This window comes from Taudactylus pleione, unplaced genomic scaffold, assembly GCF_031769625.1.
Source record: "Taudactylus pleione unplaced genomic scaffold, aTauple2 ptg000288l, whole genome shotgun sequence".
NCBI classification, from domain to species: Eukaryota; Metazoa; Chordata; class Amphibia; order Anura; family Myobatrachidae; genus Taudactylus; species Taudactylus pleione.
Window position 1 is genome coordinate 1716114 of NW_028284690.1, and position 22918 is coordinate 1739031.

The 22918-nt window shown below is 48.7% G+C and overlaps 1 protein-coding gene across 2 annotated transcripts in view; it reads left to right on the top strand.

The window, feature by feature from the left end:
• GGNBP2 (gametogenetin binding protein 2) overlaps positions 1-22918 on the top strand; it is a 105812-nt gene that overhangs the window by 76746 nt on the left and 6148 nt on the right. For both annotated transcript variants that reach the window (XM_088482441.1, XM_088482440.1), the window contains exons 9-12: positions 12969-13119; positions 18569-18697; positions 18789-18919; positions 20757-20963. In XM_088482441.1, coding sequence (XP_088338567.1) covers positions 12969-13119; positions 18569-18697; positions 18789-18919; positions 20757-20963 — 618 coding nt within the window. The remainder of the gene's footprint in view (positions 1-12968; positions 13120-18568; positions 18698-18788; positions 18920-20756; positions 20964-22918) is intronic.

Genomic DNA, 22918 nt, shown 5'->3' on the forward strand with positions numbered 1-22918 from the left:
ATGAGGCACCAGCTCCTAAGTCAAAGTATCCTCTTTTCAAAAAAACGAAGGTGGCTTCTGCGGTGTTTCCCCTGTCTGATCAGTTGACGGATCATATGGTGGTGGCTTGGCAGGCGCCCAGTAAGAGATTCCTGCCACAGAAGTGGTTGGCTTCTAGTTATCCTTTTCCTGAGGCACATTGTAAAAAATGGGAAACTCCACCGGCGGTGGATTCCCATGTCACCCGTTTAATAAAGAGCGCTACTCTGCCATTACCGTCTATATCCTCGCTGAAGGATCCCACGGACAGAAAAGTTGAGACTTGCCTAAAGTCCATTTACTCCCTCTCAGGGGCAGTGGCCCGACCGTCCATGGCCATCTCCTGGGTGGCCAAGGCCATTGAGGGTTGGGCCAACGCATTAGAGGATACCTTTCCGGATGATGCTCCGGATGTCCAGAGGGCATTGTTAGGACAGATGAGAGACGCTGCTTCCTACATTGGAGAAGCCTCTTTGGATGCTAGTCTGCTGACCTCTCGAGTATCGGTTGCAGCAGTGTCTGCCCGCCGATCCTTATGGCTGAGGTCCTGGAGAGCAGACGCTGATTCAAAGAAAGGTCTGGAGGCCTTACCTTTCAATGGAGAATTGCTATTTGGTCCGGACTTGGACAAAATAGTGGATACCCTGGCTAAATCCAAGTCAGCTTTCCTCCCTTCAGCAGCAACGCCTGCCAAGGTCCGGAGCTCGGCCTTTCGTTCCTTTCAGGGTAAGGCAAAAGGTCAGTCCTTGCAGAGGCAGTCGGCGGTTAAGACCGCCACTAAATCCAAGAAGCAAGCCTGGAGTGCTCCGCGCTCTTCTTCCAAGTAGGAGGATAAACCTGCTGCCTGATGGGACGGGCCTCCCTCTGGGTGACCTCAGTGTGGGAGGCCGACTACTCCAATTCGCCCAGTGTTGGCACAATACCACCACGCATGCCTGGGTTCGAGAAGTAGTCTCTCAGGGGTACGCCCTGTCTTTTCGGTTCAGGCCGCCCCACCAGTTTTTTTGCATGAGTCCTTCTCTGGACAAGACCAAAGCTTCCTAGATTCAGGTGGCTATACAATCCTTGCTACAAGCAGGGGTCATTGTTCCCGTTCCACAGTCTCAGCGCGGGGTGGGGGACTATTCTACTCTGCTTCTTGTACAGAAGCCCAATAGTTCTCATTGCCCTATCCTGAATTTGAAGTCTCTGAACAAATACTTCAGAGTTCCCAAGTTCAGGATGGAAACGTTACGTGATGGAACCCTCCATGGTCTCCCTGGATATCCAGGACGCCTATCTCCACGTGCCCATAGATACCGCTGGTGTGCAGGTGCTGAGGTTTGCTCTCCTGCAACATCACTACCAGTTTCGGGAGTTGCCTTTTGACCTTTCCACGGCTCCGAGGGTGTTCACCAAGCTGATGGCAATTATGGCTGCCCACCTTCAGGTCCAGGGTATACGGCTGCTGCCGTATCTGGATGATCTTCTGCTGGCGAGCTCCCTGGAGGTGGTACTTCGACATCTCCACCTGACCATTGCTTGTCTTCAGGCACACGGGTGGTTGATAAATTGGAACAAGTCATCTCTGATCCCATCGCAAAGGATGGTCCATTTGGGAGCCCTTCTGGGAGCAGAGGATTTTCCTGACTCCAGAAAAGGTGTCCTCCCTACAACTGAGGATACACAGTTGCCTGAGCAGTTGCAGGGTGTCGGTAATTCGACTCGGCAATGAGAGTCCTAGGGTCCATGGTGTCGGCATTCGACATGGTGGAGTTTGCCCAGTTCCATTCCAGGCCCTTGCAGGGGCAGATTCTGTCCGAATGGAACGGGTTACCTCACTGGATCCGATCCTAGACACTGATCTTGTCCCCGGAAGTGCGCCGGTCTCTAGCTTGGTGGCTTCAGACAGCTCATCTCATCGAGGTTCGCCCCTTTTGGATCCCGGACTGGGTGCTGCTCACAACAGATGCCAGTCTACGGGGTTGGGGGGCAGTGACCGGCTCGTTGTCTATTCAGGGCCGTTGGTCTGCGGAGGAAGCGATTCTTCCGATAAACATTCTGGAGCTGCGGGCCGTGTACAGGGCTCTGCTGTCGTCCGGCACCGCTCTTCACGGAAGGGCGGTACAGGTGCAATCCGACAACGCCACCACGGTGGCGTACATCAATCACCAGGGAGGAACTCTGTCGGGCGGCGATGTTAGGTGTCTCGCATCCTGTCTTGGGCGGAGTGCCACCTTCCTGCGATCTCTGCAGTCTTCATCCCGGGAGTCCCCGACTGGGTTGCGGACTTCCTCAGCCGTCACGACGTGCACCCAGGGGAATGGTCGCTTCACCCAGAGGTGTTTCAACTTCTCGTGGACAAATGGGGACTGCTGGAGTTGGACCTCCCGTCACAACTACAAGTTGCCTGTTTATGGCTCAAGGACAAGGGACGCCAGCGCAAGTCTGGCGGACGCGCTGTCGGTTAAGTGGACATTCCACGTAGCTTACCTGTTTCCCCCGATCTCCCTGTTGCCAAACAGGACGGAGGCACGTTTCTGCTGGTGGCTCCAGCGTGGCCCAGACGTCCTTGGTACTCTGATCTCAGGAGCTTGTCTGTCGACGTGCCGTACCTTCTACCTCAGCGTCGGGACCTGCTGTCTCAGGGGCCCTGCCTTTACCCGGATCTGGGTTGACTGTCTTTGACGTCGTGGCTCTTGAGACAGCAGTCTTAAGGGGATTTTTGAGCTCTGTCATCAGTACCATGCTCAGGGCGCGTAAACCTGCCTCCACTTGGATTTACCACAGGGTGTGGCACACTTACTTTCAGTGGTGTGAGTCCAGAAACTTTGATCCTCAGGTGTTCATGTTTTCTAGGATTTTGGCGTTTCTCCAGTTAGGTCTTGACCTGGGCTTACGTCTGGCTTCCCTGAAGGTTCATGTGTCAGCTCTGTCTGTGTGGTTCAAACGTAGGATCGCTACACTGCCTGATGTTAACACCTTTTTCCAGGGTGTTCTTCAAATCTCGCCTCCCTTTGTGCCTCCAGTGGCTCCGTGGGACTTGGCGGTGGTTCTTTCGGGTCCTGCAGGGACCTACGTTTGAGCCTCTTGTGTCAGTTGACCTCAAGTGGTTAACACTTAAGACTGTTTTTCTCCTGACTATTGCTTCAGCCAGGAGGGTATCTGAGTTGGGGGCGCTTTCCTATAGTCCCCCCTTCTTAATTTATCACCAGGACAGAGCGGTGCTTCGCACTCGTCCTGAGTTTTTGCCTAAAGTAGTCTCTAAGTTCCACATCAATCAGGAGCTTGTGGTGCCAGCTTTTCAGTCACCTGACCTTACAGCTGGTGATGTTTCGTTGGACGTTGTCCGTGCTCTCAGAACTTATGTGGACCGGACTGCTTTTGTTAGAAAATCAGATTCTTTGTCCTCTTTGGTTTTCACAGGAGGGGTTGGCCTGCCAACAAACAAACTTTAGCCCTTTGGCTTTGTTCTGTTATTCGTGAGGCTTATATACAGGAAGGTTTACCTGTCCCAGCCTCTGTTAAGGCTCATTCCACTCGGTCTGTGGGTCCTTCTTGGGCTGCTAGACGTGGTGCCTCCGCTGTTCAGCTGTACAAGGCAGCCACTTGGTCTTCAATTCAGACTATTTGAGGTTTTATGCGTTTTACACCTTCGCCTCTCAGGATGCATCCTTTGGGAGCAGGATTCTCCTTTCTGCACAGGAGCGTCCCCGCCCTTAGTTGAACTGCTTTGGGACATCCCCAAGGTCAACCCTGTGGACCCCCTATGGACCCTGAAGTAGAAAACAGGCGATATGGTAAGAACTTACCTTTGTTATCTCTGTTTCTACAAAGTCCATAGGGTCCACAGGGCGCCCGCCCTGACGCACATGGCTTCAAATGGGCTGTGTGGATGGTCCCCGGTTTTTCCGTCTCCCATTTCTGTGAGTATGGTTTCTTGTGTGTTCCGGTCTTCCTTCTCTCTGTTTAGTCTCCTCCTCCGGCCTTGGCTGCTTAACAACTGAGGTGCCTGTGGTTTCTACAGCACCTTCAGACCAGCGGTATCTGCGGTTTGCTATACGACAGCACCACTTCCAGTTTCAGGCTCTGCCCTTTGGCCTCTCCATGGCTTCAAGGGTATTCACCAAACTTCTGGCTGTCATGGCTGCCCATCTATGGAGCCAGGGTGTATGGCTTCTGCCGTATCTCGAAGACCTCCTATTGCTGGCAAGCACTCTGGAGGTACTTCTACAACATCTACACCTGACGATCGCTTGTCTGCAAGCGCACGGGTGGTTGATAAATTGGAAGAAGTCCTCTCTGATTCCATCACAAAGGATGGTTCATTTGGGAGTCCTTCTGGATTCTCATCAACAAAGGATCTTTCTGACCCCAGAAAAGATTTCCTCCCTACAACGGCGGGTGTGCAGTTGCCTGAAGAGTTGCCGGGTGTCTGTTCACTCGGCAATGAGGGTTCTGGAGTCCATGGTGTCAGCGTTCGACATGGTGGAGTATGCCCAATTCCAATCCAGGCACCTGCAGGGGCTGATTCTATCCAAATGGAATGGATTACCACACCGGATCAGGACTCAGATGCTGGTGTTGTCTCCAGAGGTGCACCTGTCTCTAGCTTGGTGGCTTCAGACATCTCCTCTCACCAGGGGTCGCCCCTTTTGATCCCGGACTGGGTTCTTCTCACAACAGATGCCAGTCTCCGGGGTTGGGTTGCAGTGACAGGTCCACTTTCACTTCAGGGCTGTTGGTCAGTGGAAGAAGCAATTCTCCCGATCAACATTCTGGAACTTCGGGCCATGTACAGGGCCTTCCAGTTGTCATGTCACACTCTTTCACAAAAGGACGTGCAGGTTCAGTCCGACGATGCCACCACGGTGGCGCATATCAACCATCAAGGGGGCACTCGCAGTCGAGCAGCAATGACAGAGGTGTCACGCATCCTGTCTTGGGCGGAGTGCCACCTTCCAGCCATCTTGGCAGTGTTCATTCCAGGAGTCCTCAAATGGGAGGCGGACTTCCTCAGCCGTCACGACGTGCAACCCGGGGAATGGTTGCTTCACCAAGAGGTGTTTCAACTACTCGTGGGGACTGCCGTAGGTGGACCCCATGGCATCCTGTCACAATCACAAGTTGCCCGTGTACGGGTCCAAAACGAGATGCCGACGCAAGCCTGGTGGACACGGTGAGATGGACCTTCCAGTTGGCATATCTATTCCCTCCGATATCCCTACTTCCTCTGGTTCTTCAGAAATTCAAACAGGATGGCGGCACGCTTCTGTTGGCGGCTCCGGCTTGGCCCCGACATCCTTGGTACTCAGATCTTCGGAGTCTCTCAATCGACGCTCCGTTCCTTCTGCCTCAACGTCCGGACCTGTTTTCTCAGGGTCCCTGCCTTTACCCGGATCTGGGTCGTCTGTGTTTGATGGCGTGGCTCTTGAGACATCCATCTTAAGGTCCCAGGGTTTTTCTAGCTCGGTCATCAGCACGATGCAGCAAGCGTGCAAACCTGCCTCCGCCAGGTTTTACCACAGAGTGTGAGACGAGAAACTACGATCCTCAAGTGTTTAGTGTTTCTAGGATTTTGGCGTTCCTTCAGTCTGGTTTGGACCTAGGCTTATGCCTAGCTTCTTTGAAAGTTCATGTGTGCACTATATCTGTGCTTTTCCAGTGAAGGATAGTTCCACTACCAGATGTCCGCACCTTTTTCCAGGGTGTTCTCAGGATTCAGCCTCCCTTCGTTCCCCCAGTAGCTCCTTGGGATTTAGCGGTTATGCTTCGGGCCCTCCATTGAAACCGTTTGAGTCGGTGGAAATCAAGTGGTTGACTGTTAAGACTCCTGCGATTGCTTCGGCCAGGAGGGTGTCCGATTTGGGGGCACTTTCCTGTCATCCTCCGTTTCTGATATTTCACCAGGACAGGGTGGTGCTTCGTACTCGTCCAGCTTTTCTATCTAAAGTGGTTTCTAAGTTCCAAATTAATCAGGAAATTGTTGTGCAGGCCTTTCAGTCACCTGATCTCTCGGCTGGTGAGGCTTCCTTGGATGTGGTCCTTGCTCTCAAAGTTTATGTGGACCGGACTAGTTCTATTCGGAAGTCGGATTCCTTATTCGTCCTCTTTGGTTTTCACAAGAGGGGGTGGCCTCCCAACAAACAAAATCTGGCCCGTTGGCTTCATTTGGTTATTTGTGAGGCTTCTACACAGCAGGGTTTGCCTGTTGCAGCCTCTATTAAGGCTCATTCTACTCGGTCTGTGGGTTCCTCGTGAGCAGCTAGCCGTGGCGCCTCAGCTGTTCAGCTGTGTAAGGCAGCCACATGGTCTATCCAGACTTTTCTGAGGTTCTATGCTTTTGACACCTTTGCCTCTCAGGATGCTTCCTTTGGGCGCCGGATTCTCCTTTCAGCACCGGTGCATCCCCGCCATTAATTGGACTGCTCTGGGACATCCCCATGGTCAACCCTGTGGATCCCCTATGGACCCTGAAGAAGAAAATTAGATGGTAAGTTCTTGTTCTTTCTTCGAGTCCATAGGGTCCACAGGGCGCCCGCCCTAACGCACCTGGCTTCATATGGGCTGTGTGGCTGGCCACCGGTTTTCAGTCTCCCTTTCTGTGAGTATGGTTCTTGGGTGTTCCAGTCTTCCCTCTCTGTTTTTCCTCCTCCGGCCTTGGATACTTACCAACTGAGGTGTCTGTGGCTTGGGGGCGGGGTATAGAGGAGGGTAGACCCAGTGCTTCTTGGGAGCTAAAGCTTTAACTGCGTGGTGCCTGTGATCCAGATCCAGCTTTACCCCAAGGTCAATCCTGTAGACCCTATGGACTTCGAAAGAAGATGGATAACAAAGGTAAGTTCTTACCATATCTCTCATTTTTTCTCTTCTGTAGTAATGTTCCACACTAATGTATTCATCTTTTTATCCCCCTTTCAACATTTCTGACAAATTCACAATTATTTTCTGGGCAGACTGGATCTGATACTTTTTGTCCTGTGATGTTTGCTTTGCTCACCTTCCACTGGTAGTGCTGAGCTGGTGGAACCTATCTGGGGAAAAAATATATATATATGGCTATATGCGCTTTGCTGCCAAATTAAACTTTTCTCAGCTCTTTCTAAAACAGTTCTTCTGTTATGTCTACTAAGTATTTGGTCCAACAGGAGCTTATACTCCACTGTCCAGTGGAGGAATCACAATATGCCCAATTATTGTCTAACTCTGAACAGAATTTGGCATAATTTTCCTCTTCTTCAGGGTCCATAGGGCACCACAGGGAGATAATGGGGTGTAGGCGAGACCTTGGAGGACCGGACACCAACAGCAAAGCTTTTTAATCCCAGGATGCTCCCGTCCTTCCCCCTATACCCCGCCCACAACCTGAGGGCAACTCTGTTTCGTTGGTGTCTGGCAGGAGCTGGGTCACAGTTTTTAACTGGGGCTGCTTCAAGGAGCCCAAGCTGATTTTTAAGATTTATTTTTTTATTTCTATTGTTTTAAACTGAGCAGCAGCAAAAAACTGTCCCTTGGACATGTCTGCTGCTGCTCAATCACCCCTCTGCAGTGTCGTGACACCAAGCCCCGACTAGGTACTCCCGGCGGGACTCTTGTGGGGACCAGCTAGCAAGCTCCCTGGACTGCAGCCCGGAATCCAGGGGACAGGTAAGGCGGACCCCCGCTTGTGCGGGCCCGTGTCTTTACGCATTCTAGCCTCTGGTCTCAGGAGACGGGGACCGTAGGAGCTTCTGTGGACACTGGTGTACCCACGACTCCAATAAACCACCGGGGCATTAATATACTGGCACAGAGGCATATTTAGAGGCCAGGGGACCCAGTGGTTAACGTCAGCACGGGGACAAGGCGCTCTCCCTGCATCCCCTCCCCCCACCTCAGGGTGCCATTCCATTGTGGTCTAGCCGTTCCCTGAGCTGCTCCTCCCTCACCCTCCACCCCCTTAGACGTGCAGCAGCAATTTTCTGCTTCACATGTCTACGGGAACGCTGGGTCCAGTCTTCCTGTATACCTCTCCCACGGGCCAGGTTATACAGCGCTATATCCTGCCAGCCACTGCCGTCTGTGTAGTTGATAGTAGTACCAATTGCAGATGTGTAGTGTTTTTTTTTTTTTTTTTTCTGCATTTGTATGTGACTTGTGCTAGCGCTGATCTACTGTCAACTTATACCTTTTTATACCTTATACTTTTTTCTAATTTACCCTGACATACTAAGGTATAGGGGGTTCATTGTACCTCACATCTCCTATATATTTGTGAGGGCTGTCACATACTATATAGCACGGTTGCGCACACACTGTGCCATATTACACATACTGCAGGGTGTTCACTGCACTCTATAATACTGTTTGTTTTATTATTCTTGTGGCTTTGTCTAGCAGAGGAAAGTATAACAAGCAGGTTGTTGCTGCTGCTCCTACTGTGGTGTCTTGTAAGTCTTGCTCAGCGGGCTTAGCCCAAGAGGACCTCATTCAGGATGGTCTTTGTACAAATTGTTGCATAGACTCAGGCCCCTCAGGTACTGACAAAGATTGCGGACAACTTGGCAATCCCAGTGATAGCCCCCCCTGTGGGTTGACCACAGCAGGTACTGCCTGCAAAACCTTTTCCTCCCCCATGGGTAGGCGTACTCTCTACCGCAGTACAGAGTATGGCTAATACCTCCTACAGTTTTACAGCAAATGTTGCAAAAGGAAAAGCCTTTACCTACTAAACCTAATAAACTTGCAGTGTTATGTTTCCAGTCCACCCAGTTATGTGATTCTGTTATACAGTATCATCTGGGGAGGCAGAAGATGCAGACCTTTTTCACTGACTCCGTTTTAGGAGACGAGGAGCCACCCTCTAAATTACATATATCTGCTCTTGTGAGAGCTGTAAAATCTTTTTTACAAATAGAAGAGGAAGAACCCACTACTAAGAAAAATGCAACCACTTTTTAAACAAAAGGTTTACCAGTGTTCCCTAACTCAGATCAGCTATCTGATCACATGAGTGAAGCATGGAATATGCCCGGTAAAAGGTGTAAAATTCGAAAACACCCTGATGCTTCGAGGTAACAGCTGTCCTACATATCTCTCATTACAGATGCAGCCTCCTACTTGGGAGAAGCAGCTATGGATACGGCTTTCCTGGCCTCTAGGATATCTGCCACTTTGGTAGTGGCTCGCCTTATTGTTTGGCTCTGTTCCTGGAAAGCAGACTCAGGTTCACAAAGGGCCCCTGGAGTCCCTTCCTTATTCTGGAGATAACCTATTTGATCCAGAATTAGATAACATTGTGACTACTTTGGCCGCTTCCACGACTGCATTCCTGCCCTCTACATTTAATACAAAGCCTTGGATGTCATCCTTTCGGTCCTTTTGCCCTCAAGGAAAAGCTAAGGGTCAGTCCTTTCTACGGCAGCAAGCATCAGCAAAGGCCCCCAAGCCTAGGGCCAAACTAGCCTGGGCTACTAGACGTCCACCTGCCAAGTCTGAAGACAAGCCTACAGCCGAACGGGACGGGGGCTCACAGGGTGGGAGGCAGACTTCTTCAATTCGCCTAGTTTTGGCATCAGACCACATCAGATGCCTGGGTAAGAGAAGTGGTCTCCCACACATATACTCTATCCTTACAAAGGCGACCGCCTCAACAGTTCTTTTGCACAGGGCCTCCATCAGACCCAAGCAAGGCCCTACTGCTCCAAAAAGCCATTCAGTCATTACTGAATTCAGCAGTAATACTTCCGGTCTCCTCCTCACAACGATGCAAGGGCTATTATTTTACCCTTTTCCTGGTTCAGAAGCCCAACTGGTCTCATCGGCCTATCCTCAACCTCAAATCTCTGAACAAGTTTATCGGGGTGCCCCGGTTACGTATGGAAAGCCTCCATTCTATTATCCTGGCTTTGGAGCCTGGGGATTGTATGGTGTCTCTGGACATTCAGGACGCTTACTTACATGTACCTATAGTGCGTTCTCATCAACAATATTTCCAGTTTGCTATCCTACAGCAGCATTCCCAATTTCAGGCCCTAGCGTTTGGTCTCTCAACGGCCCCTCGAGGCTTTACCAAAATCATGGCAGTTATGGCTGTCTCCCTTCGTCGTCAAGGGATCAGACTACTCCCGTACTTAGACGACCTGTTGCTGTTGGCCAGCTCCCCAGAGATTCTTCACCGCCATCTGCAGGTAACCATTGCCTTCCTATAAACGCACTGGTGGCTGATCAACTGGAAGAAGTCTTCCCTGATACCTTCTCATAGAATGGTACATTTTAGGAGCCCTCTTGGCCAAGTGTCAATTCATGCTGCAATGCAGACATTGGGGTCAATGGTATCCACCTTCGACATGGTGGAGTTTGCTCAGTTTCACTCCAGGCCCCTATAACACCTGATCCTCTCCAGGTGGAACTGCCTACCCCTTCTACTTCGATCCTAGATGATGGGCTCCCCCCCAGAGGTTTGCCTGTCCCTAGCCTGGCTACAGACATTCCATTTAGATAAGGGTCGCCCTTTTTGGATCCCGGGTTGGGCTCTCCTTACTATGGACGCAACCCTCCGAGGGTGGGGTGCAGTGACCGGCCAGCACTCCTTCCAGGCCTACTGGACCCTAGTCCAGGCAAAGTTACCAATCAATGTCTCGGAACCTTGAGCCATTACAGAGCTCTCACTCTCAGATATTCTCCAGGGCAGGCAAGTACAGTCCAGCAACCCCATGGCAGTGGCCTACCTCAATCACCAAGGAGACGCTCTGTGTCGAGCAGCAATGACAGAAGTGTCCCACATTCTCACATGGACTGAATGCCATCTCCGCGGTATTCATCCCGGGTGTTCTTAATTGGGAAGCAGATTTCCTCAGCCATCACGACGTGCGTGCAGGAGAGTGCTCTCTACATTCAGAAGTCTTTCAGCTCCTGGTAGACAAATGGGGTGTGCCGGATGTGGATCTCATGGCCTTAAGACACAACAACAAACTTTCATTATATGGAACCAGGACAAGGGGCCCCTACGCAGCCTTCATGGACGCTTTGTCAGTGAAATGGACCTTCCATTTGGTATACCTCTTTCCCCCAATATTCCTGCTTCCTCAAGTTCTTCGGATGTTCAAGCTGGCACAGTCCTGTTGATAGCTCTGTGTTGACCCAGACGCCATTGGTTCTCCGACCTTCAGAGTCTCTCCATAGACATTCCTCTTCACCTTCCTCTACGGGAAGACCTGATGTCTCAGGCTATGTCTACATCCGGACATGGCCCAGTTGTCTTTTAAAGGCTTGGCTCTTGAGACATCCCTCCTAATGGCTTAAGGGATTTTCCAGCCTTGTGGTCCAGACCATGGTCAGGGCCCGTAAACCGACCTCAGCCAGGATTTATCACATAATATGGCATACATATTTCCAATGGTGTGCTCCAAGAAAACTATGACTCCCCCCAGATCCCCCCCCTAAGTTTTTAATGTCTAGAATTCTTGCCTTTCTTCAGGCTGGATTGGATCTAGGCTTCCGCCGAGCATCTCTGAAAGGGCAGGTCTCTGGTTTAATCAGCGCATACTGGCTCTACCAAATGTTCACACTTTCCTGCAAGGTGTTCTCCGTATACAGCCTACCTATGTCCCTCCTGTGGTTGCATGGGATTTGGCAGTGGTGCTCCAAGCACTTCAGGAAGCTCCGTTCGAACCCCTGTAATCGGTAGATGTCAAGTGGCTCACTGCAAAGACTGTTTCTTCTGGCTACCGCATCTGCCCGTAGGGTATCAGATTTAGGGGAGCTTTCATGTCTCTCCCCCTTTTTAAACTTTCATAGGGACAGGATGATTCTGAACATGCCTTTGATTCCTTTTCCAATGTGGTCTCTTGTTTCCACCTAAAGGAGGAAATTGTGGTACCAGCCTTTCAATCACCTGACCTCTCGGCAGGTAAGACCTCTTTGGATGTGCTCTGAAGATCTACGTGGACCGTACGACTTCCATCCTTTTTATTTCCTTTGAATGATTCTGAACAATCAGTAGATGCCCCTATATTGAGACTAGCCAAAACAACTATTATTCCATTTTGTAATTGCATCCTCGTTTGTTATACCCTGGACTGTTTTTTTTTTTTTTTTTTTTTTTTTTTTTTTTGACAAGTTCCTATTTCTGATGTTGATTTCTTCTCTCTCCCCTAAATTTAATTATCCACTTGCTGGGGCTTTGCTAAATAGTTCTTCTCAGTCGTCTAGATATAGAGGAGGGGCACCGCAGACTTCAGTCTTTTTTTTTTTTTTTGTGTTAATTTCATTTCATTTATTTTTTTTTCCTTCATGCTGCATCTCTATACCCCAATATTCCAGTGCTCTCCACAGACTGAGAAGGGATTTAACATACAGTAAATAAAAAAATCCTGTTAAAGTATGCTAAAATACTACTTTTAGTGTAGTGTTTATTTACTTTTTTATATTAATCCATTACATTTTAATAGCAATAAGTCAGCATAGAATCTAACCCAGTATTTATTCTTACAACTTTGAGCATTGGCAAGAAGTTTGCAAAGCTAAATACTAATTTAACAATCCACAAAAACACCCCATCAGCCCTCCTTCCATTAGATAGTGTTCTGTGAACCTTCTTCCTAGGTCTTTACATGCAATCTCTTTGATTACAATTAAGTGCTTGCACAGTGCACTACGGTATATTCTATCAGGGAAACTACACCTCTCTGCATACCCTGCTGCAGTTCTGTTCCTAAGGTATACTAAAATTGTAGTAGGGCATGCTGGAAGGTGTAATTCCACAGCAGCTAGCGTACCACACATTGCCTACTCCTGCACTATATTGTACGGTCACAGATGATCCGGGTAGCCAGTGAAAGAGTTGCAGTAAAACTCCTATATTTAAGCATGTCATCATTGGTTTAAGACCGTGGATATAGCATCTCAGAGTGATTTTGTTTTATGTGTATATTTCTGTCTCTGATAGAAATTGTTAGGTAATTATTATTATTTTATTTTTTCTCTTTAAGGAGCCTTCAGGCTTTATGGAAATTGGTTGCAACTCCTGCAGTTCCTCAGAAGACAACAGTGGTAGTGTAGAAGTTGTAATAACAAATGAAAATTCTTCATGCACATGTCCAAGTGGCGGTGATCTGTTGGCATCTCCAAAAACAAAAAAAGGTATCTGCATTTTGCTTTGTGTTAGACCTTTTTTATTTGTAAGTATAAAATATAGAATGAAGTGTTTGTTAGCCTTTTTTCTTCCTCCATTAGGGTTCATAACGATGACACTGGGTATAGTCTGCAGAGGACAGTCTGGGCACCAAAGAGAAAATTAAAATTATCCACAAGCACAGGCTCCTCTCCTCTGAACCCCTCTCCCCGCCACAGGACCTTAGTTTGTTTGGTGCCGGCAGGAGCTGTGCGTCAGTTTATACTTTAGGTGGTCCCACGCAGTTTATTATATTTTATTTATTTAATTTTTACAACGAGCGGACAGTGTAAGGCTTCCTATAGGACGCCCCCTCTGCCGCCCTAGCGCCTGGTTCAGGGACTTCGGCCGCAGACTCCTACGCATCTGAAGCCGCAGCTGGCGTTCATCGGGGACAAGGTAAGGCGGCTCCCTGTATGCAAGGAGCCGAGGCAGAAAACAGTTGCAGACTTTCCGTATTAAGCACAGTTGGAAGACCTCCTGGTGGAGACGTGGACTCGCCCTAGTTGCGCATGTTAGAGAAGCAGCTTCTTATCTCTCTGAAGCAGCCACAGATTCTGACTTCTAAAATTTTGACTTTGACAATTGCATCCGGAAGAGCACTCAGGCTGCGAACCTGCAAGGTGGACACTGAATCCAAAAAGACCCTGGAAGCCCTTCCCTTTTCAAGTGACGTGACGTTCGGTCCGGAATTGGACATGATAGTGACCACGTTAGCAGCATCTAAATTCTTTCTTACCGTCAGTCGCCACTCCCGAGACCTAGGACGTCAGTCTCTTGTTCCTTTATCCGCAGGGCAAAGCCATAGGTCAACCATTTCCCAGAAGCCAGGGTTTGGCCCCTAAAAGCTTCAAGCCCACAGAAGTAAGCAACCCTGATCCACTAAACGTCCGGCTGCCATGCCAGTGCACAAGCCTGCCGCATGATGGGGCAGGCCTCCTCGGGGACCTCGGAGTGGGACGCCGGCTTCTTTGCTTTTCAGTAGTGTGGATACACACCACAACAGACGCTTGGGTCAGACGTTGTGTCTTGGGAGTACGCTTTCACTTTTCCAAATCATCCCGCTGTAGGAGCATTACCGTCCCAGGAGATGCCCCACCTGGGAACCTTGTTGGATTACAGAACGAAGACTCTTCCTTCCTCCAGACAAGATCTTGACCTTACAAAACCCAGTCTGCACCTTTCCAAGCCAGCATCGGGTTTCCATACACTCGTGCAGGCAGATTCTGAGGTCTTTGGTCTCAACGTTTCACTCCTGGCCTCTCCAAAGCGATGGATAAGGTCTCGGCCAATCCTCAAGGCACAGACTCTCATTTAGGACTAAAGTCTTATTCCTTTCGTCCACAGGGCAAAGCCAGAGGTCAACCATTTCCCAGAAGCCAGAATTCGGCCCCTAAATCTTGAAGCCCAGAGGTAAGCAAACCTTGCCCACTAGGTGTCCGGGCTGCCAAGCAAGTAAGAAAAACATGCCTCTTCGGAGTGGGAGGCAGGCTTCTTCGCTTTTCGTTAATGTGGGTGCAGACCATGACAGATGCTTGGGTCAGAGACCTACGCTTTTAGGTAATGTGGGTGCAGACCACGACAGATGCTTGGGTCAGAGACCTCCGTTCACTTGTTGACAGCATTCGCCTTCCCGGTTCTTTTCCACTGCCTTCCTACACAGCCAGAAAAGGCGGAAGCTCTCGAGGAGTGTATTCGCTCTGGGGTCGTTATTCCAGTTCCCCCGTCCCAGGGTTAGGCTTTTACGCCAATCTGTTTCTGGTTCAGAAGCCGGACTGCTCTCATCTACCCATCCTCAATTTGAAACACCTGAACAAATTCCTCTGGATTCCCAAATTCTGCATGGAGTCCCTACGGGCCATCAACCTAGTTTTGGAACCGGGGGATTTTATGGCATCGTTGGATATCCAGCATGCCTATGTGCATATGCCTATACGAGCCAATTACCAACACTTTCTCAGGTTTGCAATACAAACCAACCATTATCAGTTTCAGGCGTGACCCTTTGGTCTGTCCACGGCCACTCGTGTGTTCACAAAGGTCATGGCGGCAATGGCAGCACGTCTTAAGTGTTTTTTGTGTTGCAGATGGGTGTCCAATTAAACCAATGCGTTTCGGATTGGTTGAAACAGTCTCAGCTCTGAGGTAGAATCTAATCTGTTCTTTTTGGTATTCTAGTAGCGCCAAAGATTCTTCTAATAGTTCTTGCATATAGACATTTGTGGCTGGTGGCCGGGTACCACCTAGAACTACCTAGGCTGCTGAACTAGGGAGCGCCTCTGCATATTCCTAATCTGTCTTTGAATTTGGACTTGCTTCTTTTGGCCCAGTCTCCAACAGTTCTCACAGATCAAATTTATGTGACATTGGAGCTTCTACAGTCCCACGGATGCATAATCAGTTGGCGGAAATCCACGCTATCACGTCCCAGGAGATGCTCCACCTAGGAGCCTTGTTGAATTCCAGAGCTCAGTCTTCCTCCCTCTGGACAAGATCTTGATTTTACAAGCCAGAATCCGCACCTTTCTAGGCCAGCGTCGGGTGTCCATACACTTGTGCATGCAGATTCTAGGGTCTTTAGTCTCAACGTTCAACATGGTGGAGTACGGTCAGTTCCACTCCCGGCCTCCCTAAAGGGTTATTCTAAACCGATAAATCAAGTCTCGCCCAAACCTCAAGCACAGACTCTCAGGGGTAAATTTCCTAAGATGGGAGTTCTGTTTGGGAAGTGATGTTTCCCATAGCAACCAATCAGATTCTTCTTATTATTTATCTAGCACCTTCTAGAAGATACCTGGAACTCCCATTTTAGTAAATTTACCCCTCATTCTTCCCCAGGAAGTACGTCTCTCCCTACTGTGGTGGCTCCAGTGCTTACATCTGGACAAAGGACACCCCTTTTGGATCCAGGACTGGGTGGTTCTTACCACTGATGCAAGTTTTTGGGGCTGGGGGGCAGTGTCCTGTCACCTAACCTTTCAGGGCCATTGGGCTCTTCAGGAGAGCCAGCTTTCCATCAACATCCTGGAGCCGTATACAGGACTCTCTTGTGTCAGGCACATCACCTCTTTTAGGAAAGTCCGGTGAAGGTAATGTCGGACAATGCAACTGCAGTGACGTACATAAACCACCAGGATGGCACCCGCAGTCAGGGAGCCATGCAGGAAGTCAGCAGTGTTCTTTGTTGGGCAGGGCATCATCTTCCAGCACTGTCCGCAGTCTTCATCCCGGGATTTCAGAATTGGGAAGCGGACTTCCTGAGTAGTCGGGATGTTCATGCAGGAGAGTGGGCGCTGACGTCTTCCAAGTCCACCATTGTGCCTACTGGACATCGACATGATGGCGTCTCGTTTCAATCGTCAGCTACCGCGATGCTGTTCCAGCACCAGGGATGCAGAACCTCTCCTGGTAGATGACCTAGTGGTTCCTTTGACCTTCACTCTGATCGCATTGATTCCTCAGGTTCTCCGTAAGTTCAAACTGGAGGCAGGCACTTTGATCCTGGTGGCACCGGATTGGCCTTGGCGCGTGTGATACACAGATCTACTGGGTCTCTCAAACGATGCACCACTGCATCTTCCTCTGCGGCCTGCTCTTCTGTCTCCGGGTCCGTGTTTCTATCCGGTACTGACCTGTCTCTTTGACGGGGTGGCTCTTGAGACATCCATCCCAAGACCAAAAGGATTCTCCAGGAGTGTCATTTGGACCACGCTGCAGGCTTGGAAGCCTTCTTCGGCATGTATCTATCACCGGGTTTGGTGTACCCATTTTTCTTGGTGTACGACTAGGGGTCTTAACCCCAGGTCTTTCCGCCTTTCCCGTATCCTTTCCTTTCTGCAGACAGGTCTGTGTTTGGTCCAGGTTTCGGCCTTGTCCTCTTCCAAAGGCAGATAGCTCTGCTCTCGGCGTACAAACTTTTTTTCAGGGAGTTCTCCACGTCCAGCCCCCTCTCGTGTCTCCTGTGGCTCCCTGGTACCTGTCTTCAGTCAGCTCCCTTTGAACAGTTACAGACTGGATTTACGCTGGCTCACTTGGAAAACTGTTCTTCTGCCAGCCATTGTGTTGGCCAGGAGGGTGTCCGATTTTAGCACCCTATCTTGTCGCTCCCTGTTCCTTATTTTCCATTCCGACAGGGCTGTGCTGCTCGTCTGGGCTTCCTGCTCCAGGTGGTGTCTCGCTTCGACCTAAATCAAGAGATTGTGGTACCTGCTATCCAGACTGTGGCTCCTTCTCAGCCAGAGGCTTCCTTGGATGTGGTAATGGCTCTCTGACTTTAAGAGGACCAGGGAGATTCGCAAGTCGGATTCTCTGTTAGTCTTATCTGTCGTTCATAAGCGGGTCTGGCTGGCTACTAAGCAGGCCTTGGCCCGCTAGCTCCACATCACAATTCGTCAAGCTTACTCCTTGGCGAACCTTCCTACTTTGCCGTGGTAACTGCCATTCCACCTGGTCAGTGGGTTCATCTTGGACATCACGCTGTGGGGCTGCTGTAGCACAGCTCTGTAAGGCTACCACATGATTGTCGTCTTATACATTCATCCAGTTTTATACCTTCTATACCTTAGCTTCCTTGGACGACGCCTTCGGGCATTCTGTGCTCACTGCAGCTCAGGAGGGTCCTCTCCCATAAAGGGCAGCTTTGGGACGTTCCAGTATCATCCCTGTGCCCCCTATTTGAGGAAGAAGAAAAGGAGAAATCATGTTGCCTACCTGTTAAGTCCCTTTTTTCAACTTCAGAGGGCACAGGACGCACCTGACTGTTTCCTTGGTGACCTGTCCGGCTGTATTTTCCATGGTTTGGATGGTTCTGTGTGTATGCCAGACGTCCTTCTCTTCTGCCTCGCTCCTGCCATGGGCTTGCAAACTAAACTGATGACCTGTGGCTGGGGGCGGGGTATAGAGGATAGGAGCCTGGGCTTGTGTGTAACTATAATTTAACTATTTGGTGCCCAGAGTCACCACTCCAGTGTCATCCCCTATGCCCCCTATGGAGTCGAAGAAAAAGATTTAACAGGTAAGCAACCTAACTGGGGTGTCCAATTCGCAGCACTAAAGTAGTGATGCTAATTGATCGCAACGGGACTATCCTCTTAGCCCCGAAATGCCACCCAACGCTGGCACTTATCGTGGATATTTTTCTGGACCTGATGTGTCCCAAAAAATCCATGATGAGTGACGTTTTTTGACCCCAAAATAGGCGAAAACACACAGTTCTGCGAGCTTATCGCCGTCCCTGTGTTTTCGTGAGATATATCCAATTTCGTTCAAAATCCCCATCTTTCACCAATCGCAGGTATGAGAAAAAACAAACTGTAAACTAGAATTTGAGGCTTTAAGTAGTTGTATCCTCTTGTATGACACATGTGACAATCGATCTAAACAACATACTTGTGGCTCTGTTTTTATGTACTTGTATAGCAAGCTTGACACCGCGTTCTAATGGCAGTGATTGCGGCTATTCATCTAGCATGGAGGGTAGTGAATCGGGCTCTCAGGAGGGGTCAGACGTGGCCTGCTCTGAAGGAATTTGTAACCATGATGAAACAGGTATTCATTTGCAGTACTTTAGGTTATAGATTTGTTTGATGTGTTCTTTTTTTTATTAATAAAACTTTGTTTTAACTTCTGTCATTTATAGGGGAATATTTGTGTGTCAACTGTGATAAAGAGGAAGAAGGCTATAGTTGTGTAGAATGTTGGGCCAATTCATCAAAAGACAGCCTTAAGGGAAAGAAGAAGAAGAAGAAGTATAAATGTGAAAATGCGAATGTGAGTTAAAAGTAGTAGGAGAAAAATTAATTTAACTACAAATCGATAACCAAATTAATATGCAAACCGTAAACTCTATTTCTTCTTCATCCACTGGGGAACACTGAAGTATGGGGTATAAACGGGTAATAAGTGGACCTTGGTCCCTAGCCACAGGGTTGCCGTACTCTGTGCTATCCACGCACTGGCATGTAGCAATAGGCAGGGGAGATAGTCGTGGTGCTCCAGCCTTTTAGGTAATCCATAGGAAAAAAAAAATAATAAAAAAACGAGTTTTGTGGCATAGCTTACAATCGGCTGCAGCGGGAACATGGATGGGGGCGGGGCTTAGCATTGGCGCCGGGCCAATCAGGTGCCTTCGCTCAGGTGGCTGCGTTGGGGAAAAAGTTTACTTTGCCTGGGCTCTCCCCATTGCTAGCCTGTAAAGGAGGTGGTCTCTCCCCTCTCTTTCCTCCTGGTGCCATCATCATACAGTAGCAGATTCCCCATGGTCAGCGCTCATCCTCCTTCCTCTGCTGTGGTCCGTGAGTTGCACTGAAGGGATTGGAGATATTTGGAGTTCCTGCTACAGCCTTTCCTCAGATAGCGAGTGGGGGTATCCTTGTGAATTGTCTCCCCCTCTATAGCTGCTACTGTTTTCCATATATCTATATAGGATAATTGCTGCCTATTGTGTTTCTCTCCTACTGTCTGTGTGTGTAGTGTTTCCTGTTGTCTCCTTTGCCTTTTTCCTATTCTCTTTATGGCTGAAAAGGGTTATGCAGTCTGTCCCATCTGATAAGGGGAATACCTACCAGAAAGTGTTTGCATGCTCTACGTGTAAGAAGAAGTTGGCACATTCACGTTCAGATTGGGGGCCTTGTGTGACACCTGTGAAGTCAGTCGGTGTCTGATCCTGTGTTGGTCCCTACACCTGCTGATGCTGTCCTGGGTGCCTGCATTGGCTGGGGCAATGTCTGAATTGTCCCAGTAAGTAGCGGCCTCTAGGCAAGTCGTGTCAGCTGCAGAAGTACACCAGAGGGTGCAACCCTCTCGTGTTTATTCCATCTTCCCAAGTATTAGAGCTGATCAGGGCCCAGGGGCTTGTGCGCTCTGTGTTAGTCTAGGTGTTTTTTTTTTTTTTTTCTCAATATGCTTTTAAAAAACCTCAATGTTCTGCTAAGATACCTTCGGTTCTCCAGTCAGGTGAGGACTTTGATGTGGATTCTTCCTCTCGTGGCTCACTCACGCCAGGCATTCCATGCTGCGTGGTGTATTGAGGCTAGATGAGCAAGGACACGTCTGTAGAAAGGAATTACTTGTAGAGAGCAAGTTTCATAAAGTTCCCTGAAACTGGTGCACATATCCATGTCCTTGTGGATATTACTCTGCAACTAGTAGTGGATATTTACTATGCACTCTGTGTTTTTTTTTTATTTAGGTGTTTTTAAAGTGTAGATGGTGTAAAAGTAAAGACCTCACGACGTACAGACTTAACAATAGTATGGCTAATGATATGAACATTCGCAAAATTATAAAATAATTGTCTATCCTGGTTAACCTATTCATTATAGAAACTAATTACCCAAATTACATAAGTATTCTTGAAATAACAATAGTATTGTAGGCAATATCATACTGTATTTTTAATATAAGAGTTAAAACTGTCTTAATGCTTTACTACATCTTAAAACTAATGAAAAATGGCAGCATTTATATCTTTTGAATTCTTAAGTAATTATTGGTTTAGACTTTATTTTTTTTAAACCTATTCTGAATTTTAACTGACATTATTTATGTGTGTGTGTGTGTGTATGTATGTGTGTAATTTATTTATTTTTTAATTATATTTATACAGACACAGGCAACCTGTAGTCAAGAAACCTCAAGCATTGTGCATGGTGATCAGTCCAAAAATGGGAAGGTTGATGGCTGCTGTTCAATGGAAAGCACTGGACAGTCATGGGCAGATCACAGGAGTGGAAAATGTAAATGTTTAGGCTCTGCACAACCCACACACAGTTCTGACTGTGGAAAAGAAACAAAGAGCTTGAAGGAACTCCTGGTTAGTGTTCCTACAAAAATGTTTATATTTAAAGTATAGGCATTATAATTTTTTTACAGAATTTACATAAACTAGGTATAGTTTTTGCCGAAATATTTATCATATTAAAGCCTTAGTTCTAGTATATTAATTGTTACAGGCTGCGTTTAATTGTGATGGGCATTTCTCATAGAAAAATAATTAATGTGAATATATCTAGGATGTGCATGTACATATTTTTATGTGCAACTTAGTATTATGTGTAGCCAGAATATTTCTCCTTCAAGACTGATGGCAGCTTTTATAATGGTGTAGGTCTCTTCTAGATAGGTAGAGACAGAAAAAAGAGAGGGGAAGAGAATGAGCTCCGTCTGCATTTCCTATTCCTGTAGCAAAGTAGACTGGACATACGCATGGATATTGCATCCACAAACAATAGCCTAATGGGGGTATCCAAATAGCTGCAATCGGCGAAAAACAGGGATTTCTTCTTCAGGGTCCATAGGCTCCACTAGGAGACCTTGGGGTTTAGGTTGGCTCTGGATGCCGGGCACCACACAGTTAAAGCTTTTGCTCCAAGGATGCACTGGTCCATCCTCCCTATACCCCGCACCCGAGCCAGAGGCACCTCAGTTATAGTTGGCGCCTGGCCGGAGTCGGGTCACTGTTATTGCTTGGGGGCTGTTTAGCAGCCCCAAAGCTGATTTTATATGATTTTTTTTTGGGGGGGGGGGTTTCTTCTATCAGAGTGCGCAGCAGCAGACTGTCCTCTGCCCTGCCGCTCTGTCACCCCGCCGGTGCCGCAACGCCAGTGCCGATCTGGGGATCTCGGCAGGACCCCGGGGTCTGTGCTATCCGGGCCCCGCGGGACATCCCGGACTGCAGCCGGACGTACGGGGACAGGTAAGAGCAGGTCGCCGCTTGCGGTGACCCGCGTATTAGCAGTCCTACCTCCGGTCTCAGGATAGACCGGAGGTGCTGGCTGTGGAAGCAGGCACACAATACCCTGCGCTCCACTAGACAACCAGGGACTTGTAGTTAGTAAGGGAGCCAGCGTCCCTGGGGTTAATTGCCAGCAAGGAGAGGCAGCCTTCCCTGTGTAGCGGCTCCTCCCTTCAGCTCAGCGAGCCTTTCCACTGAGGTCTGGTTTTGCTGAGCTGTTTTCTCCTCTGGCCACGCCCCCTCATGTCTCCGGTGGCCATTTTCTATGGTGCACTCGCAAATCTCTCAGGCCAGCGTGTGGTCCAGTCCCCCTGCATACCTCTCCCTTGGGTTGGTGTATGCTACACTATAGCCTTCCCAGACACTAAATCTGGGCGGATGATTGTAGTGCCACTTTGCAGTATACTTTCTGCATTGTATGTGACTCATGCTGGCGCTGCCTGTCTGTGTCTTTGTTTCCTAACTGTCAGCATATATCTATACCATTCCTCTAATTCTGCCCTAATACAGGTGTATTTAAGTTGGTTCTTTTAACTCGCATACATCTATAAAAGATTTGTGATGTCTGACGCATACTATTGTGTGCTGCACTGTGCCATATCTAGGCAAAGGGCTCTTGCGTGCTGCATACTTAGGCAGTGGGCTCCTGCATCTTATCCAAGCGTCAGTCAGGACCAGTGTTTTTTCTCGGACTACTGCCTTAACATACAGGTGTATTCAGGGGTTTTCCTGTGCCTCACATTTATAGAACAAAGTATTTTGTGAGGTTCTATTTTGGTCTCATCTGACCACATGACATTCTCCCAATCCTCCTCTGGAACATCCAGATGGTCACTGGCAAACTTTAGACGGGCCTGGACATGTGCTGGCTTAAGGGATCTTTCGTGCGCTGCAGGATTTGAATCAATGACGACGTAGTGTGTTACTAATGGTAACCTTTGTGACACTGGTCCCAGCTCTCTTGAGGTCATTGACCAGGTCCCCCCATGTAGTTCTGGGCTGATCCCTCACCATTCTCAAGATCATTGACACCC